Source organism: Diorhabda carinulata, chromosome 1 (genome assembly GCF_026250575.1).
Source record: "Diorhabda carinulata isolate Delta chromosome 1, icDioCari1.1, whole genome shotgun sequence".
Lineage (NCBI taxonomy): Eukaryota > Metazoa > Arthropoda > Insecta > Coleoptera > Chrysomelidae > Diorhabda > Diorhabda carinulata.
Window position 1 is genome coordinate 39,273,391 of NC_079460.1, and position 11,889 is coordinate 39,285,279.

At 30.0% G+C, this 11,889-nt stretch overlaps 1 protein-coding gene across 1 annotated transcript in view; it reads right to left on the bottom strand.

Moving 5' to 3' along the window:
* The window catches only part of LOC130895651 (microtubule-associated protein Jupiter-like), a 49,716-nt gene extending 38,146 nt beyond the window's left edge, over window positions 1–11,570 (bottom strand). Inside the window, exon 1 of the mRNA XM_057803088.1 lies at window positions 11,373–11,570. Within this exon, the coding sequence (XP_057659071.1) occupies window positions 11,373–11,434 (62 nt within the window). The 5' untranslated portion in view covers window positions 11,435–11,570. The remainder of the gene's footprint in view (window positions 1–11,372) is intronic.
* Between the last annotated feature and the right edge of the window lie 319 nt (window positions 11,571–11,889).

The window sequence follows — 11,889 nt, forward strand, 5'->3', positions numbered from 1 at the left end:
TCCTAAATCAGGTAGATGTTTTGATCATACCTAATCGGCAGCAGGCAATAGTTGGTTAGAAAATTTCCAATCGGGTGCTAGGCAAATGATCATTGTACTAGTTTTTTGCTTATCAATCCGAGTAAGCTATCAGAGAAACCTCCAGGCAATGTTTCATGAGAGACGGTAGCCATTGTATCCAGTTTGTATGGCTGATTTGGATAAGCGATTTGAGCAAGAAAAAAAATTTTGAGTTTATGATGATGTCCTGGTTGTCGATAGTAATAGCTAGAAGTGTACCCAGACGCTAATTGTAGAAGCTCGGAAATATCAAAAAGCTTTTAATGCTTTTAATGAAAATTTAAACGATACTGCAATAGATTTGCTATTTATATCAACAGGATATTATTTGCAAAGTCAAGAATGATCAGATCAATAAAAAACACAACCGTCATTAACATGAGACAATTTAAAAGATAGGAAAAAATGAAGAATTAAAAAAAATGGAAAAATGAAAAAAGTGATTCGTCAATAGTTTTTGAAAATTTATGTTTTGTTAAATTATACTTCAATACTTGTTATTGGGTAACAAAATGGTCTCCTAGATAAGAACATAAAGATTAATAAAGAAGAAGATATAGAATATTCAAAATAAAGTGATAATAATAATTATCCAATAAATTGTCAAGGTAAAGTCATACCCAGTGGACACAAGAATTTTTTGAACGATAGCAACAACAATCAACCAATTACATGAAAGATTAGTTGGCTTCATTTTGTTGCCAACTTTTTTGACGGTAGTGTATATTATATTTGTAATATAATTTTAATAAGAGGAGTTTACTAAATAATACAAATCAAATCTATGTTTATTTTTGTTTTGTATTATTAACTTGTCAAAGTAGAAGAGATAAACAAAGAACAATTTCATCTTAACAAATTTGAATGAACGGTTTCACAACAACCAATAATTTTCAATCTTTCACAACAGCCTTCATCACGTAACCAAGAAAATGTTGATCTGTTTTGGATGAAAAACTAGAATGGAATCACCAGACAGAATTTCTAATCCTGCCAACATCGTAAGTAAAAGTGACAATGAACTTCTACATACTTGAATAAATAATTCATAGTCAATGCCAGTGAAAATCTATTTTTAACTATTTATGAAAAAAACTAATCAGAATTGGTAATGTTTCATAATAAAATTCTTAAGCATGTTTTTGAAGAGAAAGTTTTAATCGTGAACTTGAAAAGGGCGTGCGCGAGACGCGATTATTTTAAACGAAAGTGATACCGATTTGTTTTATTTAATGTACTTTTATGTTAATTTATTTCAAAAAAAATGGTCGATTAATTATTCCTGTTTTAGTTGCAAGTTTTGTATTCCATAACCTTGAAAGTCTATAAAACATTTAGATACAAAATGTATTTTAATGCAAATTAACGTCGCTTGAAGTTACTCAAGGAGTATTGATTCTGGCAACAGTCACTAGAAAAAGAAATAGGTACCTCAACGTACAAATAAATTATATCTCCAAATTCGATGCATGAGATAGTCAAATAACAAACTCCTGTTATTAATGATAGGAATAAACTAAGACAATGTTCATTGTTTTTCGAATAATATTCTTTATAAAAGAATTTTTTATATATGCATTCCGTTCTTGTCCTCAGTCACGACGAGTCTTATTAGTTTTGGAACAAGAGGTCTGAGGTATTCCTACAATTATACTATCCTGTGAAATATCACGAACAAGTAAAGATCTTTATGCAAAGTCATGAATGGTTTTGTCACACGCATTGCTGCAGAAACACGGTGTCTGACTTCAAAGTAATAGTCTTTACAGACTATTACAGACTAACAAGCACTTGTGCTGCATCATCCCATTATAATCGAAGTGGATGAATCTTTCAAATTTGACAGAAGTTAGCGTATTTCCATCTGTGAGTGTTGCGGAATATTACAACATCCAGCTGGATTGTTATAAAAACATATAATCAGTATTACACCAAGTAATAATAATTTTTGGTAATAATAATAATAATAATAATAATTAATGTGGTAGCCTAGTATCAAAAATAAAATTATAACATTTTGAACAAATTGTTGTGTCCAGAAAAACGGCGCTAGAGTCCTTGAGGGTAGCAAAAATTGGACATCCTCCTCCCCATCATATCCACACGATGAGATTTGAATATGGTGACCGGAAGGGTTACGGCAAAACATCAAGTCCGGCTTTACGAAATTCCATAGTTTTAAGTGTTGTTGTTGATGCCCATTTATAGCAATAAAGTGGTTTGTAGAACAATAATCACAACTGGTGATCGGCTGTTATAAGCAACAGCTCCCAAACTATCACTCCAATAGTTCACGTGCCTTTTAAGAGTATTCTCCAATATCCGGATTCATTGTTGAGTACGTTAATATGCCATTTTGTCTCCCAGTTCTGGCTTGCTCTGCACCAGCTCAAATAGAGTGGTTCACAGGAAAGCACTAAACGTGGATACTATGAAAGTGAATAAAAGAGAAGCTTACTTATAGTGATAGATGGATCTTACTTTCCAAATCATATATTTGCAATTTAACACACACGATGTAACACAAATTAGGTACTTTCCAAACATAAAAAAATCATTAAATGGAAATAGAAGAACTCTACTTATAATGGAATATATCTATTTGCTAAAGCTCATGATTTTTGTTTTTGATATATTTTATCAAAATGATTCGTTAATAAAAATGGAATCCAAATTTACACCTTAAACAGCATAATATCAAATTTAACAGCAAAGTAAGACACGATCTTGAGGTACCCTAAGAGTAACATTAAGTTACTTTTCCCCCAGACCATGTGTCGGTGGTGACTCGAATTGACTTACAACCAGTCCATTTGGTATCTCCTTGAAAAAAAAAGTGGTAATTATACACTTTCACGGTCACCTGGTTTTTTGGCTCTAGAAAATCGAAAAATGGATGGATTTTAATGATCTTGGTCTCAAAATGTTCCATTTTACGGCGGATTTATAAAAAAAAATACGAAAATTAAAAAAAATAAATATTTTTTACAGTTTCATGACTTTAAATGCAAAAAAAATGACTTTCTACATATTATAATCCTTCGTAACTGTTTCTGACGTCGTGGAATCAAGTTCGTATATTTTTTTTCGCAATTTACATAAAAAAATGAATATTTTGAAAAAAAACTACTATTTAAGGTTTAAAACTATTAAAAACCGCAAATTCAGCCACTACCCCCGTGTTTTTCATAAATTCGTCGTAAAATGGAACATTTTGAGACCAAAATTATAAAATTTATCTATTTTTCGATTTTTAATAGTCCAAAAACTATTAACATTGAAGAATATAGTACGAAACTATTCACGAAAATTAGTTGTTTTTCATCGATTTCATTTTAAGCTATAAAAACTGAAAAAATCATTCTTTTTGGATTTTTTTTTTAAATTGTTTATTAATTTATGTAGAATACAAAAAAAAATATCTGATATATTATCTGATAATGAGATAATTTTTTGTAAAGGATTATTTTGCAAAACGTTTTTTATACGATTTAAAACAGTAAAACTATGAGAAATTTTCATTCCAGCTATTTCTACAAATTTTTTTTATAAATCCGCCGTAAAATGGAACATTTTGAGACCAAGATCATTAAAATCCATCCATTTTTCGATTTTCTAGAGCCAAAAAACCAGGTGACCGTGAAGGTGTATAATTACCAAAAAAGTTTATCATAGAAAACTGTTTCAGTTATCAAAAATCATGCGTACTATTTATTTGTGAACAAACCAAAATTTTTGGTTTCCCTCTGTTGCGTGTTTTAGAAGGAAAATAGTCAAACTATTATTTTCAAACCTAAATTGCAACTATTCACATTCAACATTCAAAAAATCTAATAAAATTCGCTCTTAACTATTTTTGATTAGTTTCAATAACTACTAGTAAACTTTAAACTTTCTGCTAGGGTGTGTAAATTAGTGTTATCAAAATATAACTAATTGAGACTTTTTCGTACCATTCACTTTCTAAGAACGTTACGAGTATAATGGTTAACCATAAAAATTTCGAACACTTTTACCATTTTATCAACCAAGATAGTGTCTGGGTCTATCCGGTACGTCAACAGCGGTACTACGCAGAAACCGTACTAAGTACCGGCCTTATGATTATTACAAATTACAAAGATCTTTTTTTCCTTTGTATGGCAAAAGAAAAAACTGGAAAACATCAGTCACAGTTTGTTGTTGCTTGTTTACAAGAGAGATAGAAAAGATTAGGAGTTTATTGATTATTTAAAAGAAAGGCAGATGGTTGTTATATTTGGATTCCAAATATACGGGGCTTTCCATAAACATTCGTCAATAAAATAATCTTAAAATCTTATTGGTGATGTTTTATCACACTACAGTGGAGAGATACAAAATTGGATGATCTGGAAATAATTCTTTCGTTCATCCAGGTTATCAATGTGTGTTTCAACATCACAAATGACTTCTGCACTCTTTCGAAAGATAGTTATATATAGAATTATAAATTTTGATGAAATTGCAGCCATCGCTTTTGCGGGATCGTAGGAAAACAGAGATATTGAAACTAAAACTATTTTGCTTTGTGAATCCAAAAAATTAACTCGTGAATTAGTATTTTTCTATATAAATTTGGTTTTTTATGAAGAAAACTTTGTTAAACATATACATAATTGGTATGTTTTTCCTTAGTTTGGTTTCATAGTAAAAATGATGAAATAATATAAATAACAACAAATCACGTAGAAGAAATACAGCAAATCAATTGACAGCGTGAGAGTCAAATTATGTGATTTAGGTACCTTTTATATATTGGTTGGATTCGTGACCCTAAAAGAGATCCTTCGAAATATACCAACTCTCTAGAGTATCGCATTCATTTATCACGCAAACCTTAACACAACATTCCTGGTATATACATATCAATCGGTATATTTTTTTCATCTGTTGTGACGTTTGCTCATCTGGTTTCTATATTTAGGTTGTGGATTAGTTAAAAGGGTGGCATACGAACTCATATTTATAGATGTCTTCGCTTAATTTATTTAAAGATGTTGTTATTGTGCAGGATATTTAAAAAAAATATCTCGCCCTTAAGTTACCTCGATCGAGATGGATAATAATGTTAGTAGTTACCAAAAGATACCGGTTGTTTAGTAAATTAGAAGTCCTTAAAGTCATTGATGATTACTTTTATTTCATTTTCATCAATTTTTTATTCTCTCTCTTATTATTATTTTGAAATCTAGTTCTTACATGTTTTTAAATATATATACCCACAATTTACTATTAATTGAACATTCTGTATGACGATGAAAATAAAATAAATTTAAATGGCGATTGTGAGCGTCTAATTAATATTTCTACGGATTACCTCGGATATAATATGACCGTACAAAAGAAAAAATATAAGTAAAAGTAGTGACCTATCATTTAAAAGACATTCCCTGTAGAAAGTAAACAGTTAGAAGGCGCTAAATAAAAATTTCACATTTACGCTTGATTTAACTGGGTTATACTAGGATTTATGTACAGACATCATTCTATATAAAAAAATAATGAAGGTATAATAATATAATTCATTTACACAATCTCTATTTTTAATGAAAGACGAATGAAATTGCACGTCATCCAAATAATTTAGTTTTAAAAATCTGCGGTTCGATCTTCGGATATGTATAATGCTTCCGGCTGTCGGTTTGGAAACATAAAATACTTAATTGAGTGTATAGTTTGGTCCGAACATAGACAACGAAATTATAGTAAATAGATTCGAAGAATTTAAGGCGGAAACAAAAAATAGACATTACCAAGAAAATTGTAACAATAACATATGAATACAAGATACGAATAGACTGATAATGACTGAGAACCAGTAGGAAGTGGATATACTAGACTAGAATAACTAGGGTTCACGCCAGCATGGCGACATAGCGACAATTGTCGCCAAATCATCAAGAAATGTCGCCAAAATCATACACATCGACGACAAATTTGTCGCCCAAAATATTTTTAAAAAAACCTATGTTTTATATTTACTGTGCTGTTTTTGCATAAAAGAATTTATATATGCCGTAAAAATATGTATAAAAGTGTGTGTAGCATGCATATGTTAATTTTTTTACTTTTGTCTACCACGTTATATTTTTGGACCACTAAATCATAACTTAGGTGGTCCTTTTGGACCACTAAATTTTCATTGCTGGTGTGGACCCTAAGAATAACACATGTATGTATATCTAATACAACACAATACTAGGTTGTTCCGTGGGATTTTTGAAAAAATAAAAGTAGCACGAAAAAAAAAAAAAAAATAATCACCAAAATAATGATGAAAGACTGAACAAAGTATTAAAAAGCTAAATATTAAAAGCGTATTACGCTTCGATGTTAGTTAATCTATTTCTTTTTCTTATTGTTTATTACAGTAATTACAACGTTAGTACGAAATAGTATATTATACTATACTATAATAGCTCCTCAAATTTAGGATGAATATGTACCATCAACTTGGAATATCTTCCCACATGACATTAGTCGCGAAAGATTCAATTTTATAATAATTTTTTAATATTTTTTTTGTACCATTAGCTGTTTCGTGACAAAGTTCAGATCGAAGGATAAATTTCAGGATCTTGTTGCATTTTTGATTGCATTTGCTCTTACTGCACATAAAATTAATATAATTTGGAAATTTCCTATATTCGACATAAATTGCATCGACTCTTTAAAACCTTTCATCGATCGGTAACATTTTTAGATGACGTGACAATGTGGAGATATCTTGGTAGGGTTCCGAATATGGATTTTAAGCAAAATATTTTGATTTCTTTGGCCCTTATTAGATTGATATTTTTTTCAAAGACATTTCATTAGTTACGGATTTTACAAAATAAACATATTCGCACTTTTTTCTACTCCATATAAATGAACCAGGGCCTGGACGGGAAAATTAAAGTACTTATTAAAATAAAAACTGGGTATTATTGATAACACATAGATAACACGTAAAACACTATAAGACCTTTGAGAATGAACAAGATTTAATCAAGGAATGTAACTCAACCACTTACGAAACTTTATATTTTCAGTAATATAGTAAATAAAAAATAAAGACCCTATTTAAGCTGATTACTTTGAAAAACAATGCTTATATTAATTCGTGGAATAATCTTGATTCTTCTGATATTTACATCTGGGAAATTGTGTATTTACTTACGCAAATGGATTCAAATAACATCATCCGGTTTTGTAATATTGACTGCTGTACGCGTATAATTTGAGAAAGGCTATCTGATATCAATTTTCACCCTTAGTCAAAGGAAGGGTGGCGGAGTGCCAAGCCCCTTTATGTTATCTGTATCTATTACCATTTCTCTAACCCTCAGTTGAGTTGATTAATTTTTAACAACATATTCTCATATGATTCGCGCAATAATAATAACATAAAAATGAATATTCACTATTCGAAACAATTATCGTCTATAAGCAACTTGTCTATTGAATAAGACATACATTTAAAGGAGGTTTACAAAATATTACAGAATGCACACTAAAGTATCGAACTCACGCAATTCAGTTTTGGTGTCTTTCATTTGAGTTAAAATCCAAGAACTAACTTGAAATTACTGTCCGTCCAATCATACACTACGAAATCCAAATGAATAATTTTGAGTATTGCCCTTACAACTCCCCTGCAGTGTCTCACTAAATTTAGCATATGCTGTTCGGAAAATCTATTTCATTTTATTAAAAAAAGCTTTAAACAATAGTTTGCAGTGGATTTAATCTTCCTCTATCGGCTCTTTCAACCCCGTCAAAATATTTGTGGTCGGTCACTATAACATTATTATATAACATTACCTTCCATCGTTCAAAGTACCGTGTTATCCAAAATACAGGTCGGTGTAAGTTTATTCCTCCTCAAATTATAATACTATATAATATCTTCGCCACTTTCAACTGTAGAATATGGCCTTATACAAATCGGGTTTTAGATCTTCTATACAAGATCATTTGTTGAAAGAATAAATATTAACAAGACCCTGCCTCGATTACCTACCCTCCAGTTCAGGAGTTCTTTGGCAAAGGATAATCATGAATCAGTAGTCTGCTCGGAATTAATCCATGTTTCTAATAGTTTCATAATTAATTTTATCCTGGTAAGTTTCTCGATGTTTAATTTGTAAATTCTTACTTGAAGTTGAACGGTTTGGAACCGAAAAATCAATGTTACAATGGTGGGCTAAGATGCTAGCTCTTGTTTGGTAATGTTAGGACTTGAGTTAGTCTTAATTGTATCCCTCAGTGGACAGAATAATAAACGTTTATGACTTGGCCTTTGTTAAATGTCTAAAGAGACTATCTGTCTCTAATCTATCTAATCTCTAAGTAAGTATTTTGTTGAGGGTTTCACTAATAGAATAGGCATTCCATTGATAAAAGTAAAAAGATATAGCACGTTGCAAAAAATGAAGTATTTTTTCTTAATAAAGTAAATAAACTGCTGTTATTTTTGAGAGTGAGAAAAATTCAATTTATTTAACCGTCAAATATCGTGAATAAAATGTATTATTTTTTTTAACAAACTTTCTATTATTTTAACGTTACACGCGTCACCAATTTGTTGTGGTACGAGTCTTAAGTGTGGCAATTCGTAAGTATCAAATTTAGGACACCGGTTCCGAGTACAGAATTGAAAAAATCGCGTTCGCGAAATCCTGTAATTATAAATGCCTAGCACCCATTCATTACCATGTAACTGCGATTTATATATTATTGAAAAATCGTTTTTAGGAAACCGGCTAACAATAAGAAGGTAGCTTCTTTCAAGTTTGCAAAAATGAATTCATATAGGAACTTTTATTATAACTTCCTATTCAGGTTTGAGTTACTTAAAGAGGTACTTAATTTTATACGGCCTTTCAAGTGAATTTTACAATGGTTTTACAAAGGATTATTTTTGGAACAAAATCTAATTTATTTTTGAATAGCTTTATCAACATTTCTTAAATAGAATACCTATTGATTAAATTTTTTGTTGTATTCTCATCGAACCGAATCTATTATCGACTACTTAAGTACCTACATAAATTGTATAAAAAGTAGGTATATTTGCACTAATTTCATAGAAATAATATTTTTCCAATAATACGTATTGGTACGTGCCTAGCACAAGCCAATACAATTTTTTATAAAAAAACCAAAAATCTAACCCTGACTGTTTTTTATACTGATGTTCTTTATCGTTATTAAATTAAATTCTTTAGAATATTTTGGGTGTTGCACTTTCAGGTTTGGCACTTAAATTGCCTATTGTTTGGCAGATGCTTTTGTTTTCGTATTGAGTACGTCTGTTTTAATAATAGGAATATTATTATGTTATGTGAACCATTATTTATGACAAATTAATAACAAAATAAGATTAATCTACATTTGTCTATTATATTTTTTTCATTTCGTCTTCTACCAACCGTATCATTATCGAACATAACCACGGGATAAGAAACTTCTAGAGAATTGGTTTGGTCAAGACAAAAATCAAAGCAGATATATGTTCATTTCAATATAGAAATTGAGATAACTGAGAACCAATGAAAAATAAATATTAAAGTTGAAAATATACATTCAGTTTGTTCCATGGCATTGGAACAATATAGCGTGTAATACATAATGTGTATTAGCACTAAATCACCTCATTTTCATATCTCACTACTGATTTTTGTCACACGAATCAACTCAGATGATCAATCATCCTGTTATATTTTTGCATTTGCTAAACGTGTAAATAATAAAAAAAGGAAATAATGGAGCAGATCGTAATCTCTGCGTACATTATGGAAATGAAGATGTGTGATTCCATTCTTGTAAATAAATTCATTAACAAATTTCAAATGTTACAATTTGATGGGTAACGTGAATATAAATTATTGCATACATAAACAATATGAGAAATTTATTGTTACGAATTACAGTTAGTTAGTTAGGAGTCGGTAACCTTTTAGAGGTCAGATAAACAATCTACAATGTACTTTTAACGAAAATATGTCATTTTAAAGATAGAAATTAATAATAACTTCCGGTAATGACAGACACTACTGCTTCTACAAATAATAACTAGATAGTAAGTAAAAATCGACGTTTCACTGCAGCATGATATACTGAAGAGGTTCGCTGACGTAGAAATCGGTCTATAAGTAACAGCTTCACCTTAACTGCGAAGCTGTTACTTATTTTTTTGTAAGCCACAATAACGAAGATAAATGGTAGGTGATTGATGTGTTACTGTATATAAAGCATTTATAATCAAACCATATTGTTTGGATGAAAATTTGTGTTATGTTGATTGTTGATTTTAGTAAAATACGAAAAAATACTTGTAAATATCTTTTGTTCTCTTCTATGAGGGTAATTTGACGAAATGATGACTTTTAAGAGGCTGGCAACGCTTTCTATTGTATTTTTCTATTTTTATTCATAGATCTTTAATTATGGTAATTACTTATTGATTTTTTTGAGGGCAATAGCCAATGGAAGAAAAATATTAAAATTGATTGATCACTAAAAGTTCGTGAGGGTTAGAAAGTAAACTTGGATTATTGTGAATTTTACAAGGAAAACATGTCGTGATTACATGATATAATAAAAGGAAATTGGTAAATGATATCAGTGGCTTTCACATATAGATACATTCAAGATTTGCATAAACTTGTATATCAAATTATAATATATATTTCATAGTTCTAGTTTAGTATTTTATATTCATTAATATCTATAAAGGAAGAATTTTATTTGAAAAAAAACATGAAATAGAGTTTTTAATTTTTTGAATCTATTAATTTGAGAAAATAAATGTGGAACTTTATTCAAATAAAACGAAGGAAACTATGAACAAAACCGAAAATAAAAGCAACGAAATAAAAATTGATAACATAATAAAAAAAATTATATTTTGGAAAACTGGAGGAAATATAAATAACAACCTTTTTCATATATTTTATTGAACAGTGTGAAAAAATAGAAATAATGTTTTTTTATTGAATGAATTATTATAATGAAAGAAAATTAGAATTTGCACGAATTCCTTGTGAATTTTCTTCGACATCGTAAATCTAACCTCATTACATCGATATTATTGCCACCACCCCTAATATACATAATTTCAAATTATAATATCCAAATGTAATAATATCGAATCACAAAAATTAACATTTTATAGAGTAGAAAAGTAATAAATAGTAATTTAAAAAAATATAGAGCAAGCTTTGAGACGGAGGTGAACATCCCTTCTGAAAACCGATCGTTACACGTGACGTCACTAAAATTTCTAAATACTCAAAACAACTCACCTCTTTTTGCCATATCCAACTTTATCAAGTTCGATATGTCTGTAAGCTGCATAGGTAGCCATGGCTCTAATGGATAGTTTGAAAAAAAGTGTATTAGAGAAAAACTGCGGTAACGAAACAACCGATAGCGGCGCCGGGTAAATCAAAAGCTTAGCTTAGCTGAACGATCGAACTGTGGAACAGCTGACTGTCGACTGATGGAGCATCGCAGTGCACTTTGTTTTATAGCCGGCTTGTGCAGTAGGGCATGTGATGGTGTTTGTTGTATAGATTCTTCGCTTATTTTATTTTGTTTGTTGATAGAGGGTGGATATAAATTTCATTCTTAACGCACAGGAGTACAGCAACAAATTTTTTGATAACAAATACGCGAACTTATTTTCAAAATATGCGATAAATTATGGAACTGTGGGGTACCTTCTTACAGCGACATTTCAGATTTTCCTTTGAAAATTGTAGCATTCATTTCCTGGCAAAGGTTGAATCATAGAAAACCGTTGTATATAAAATGGTTTAT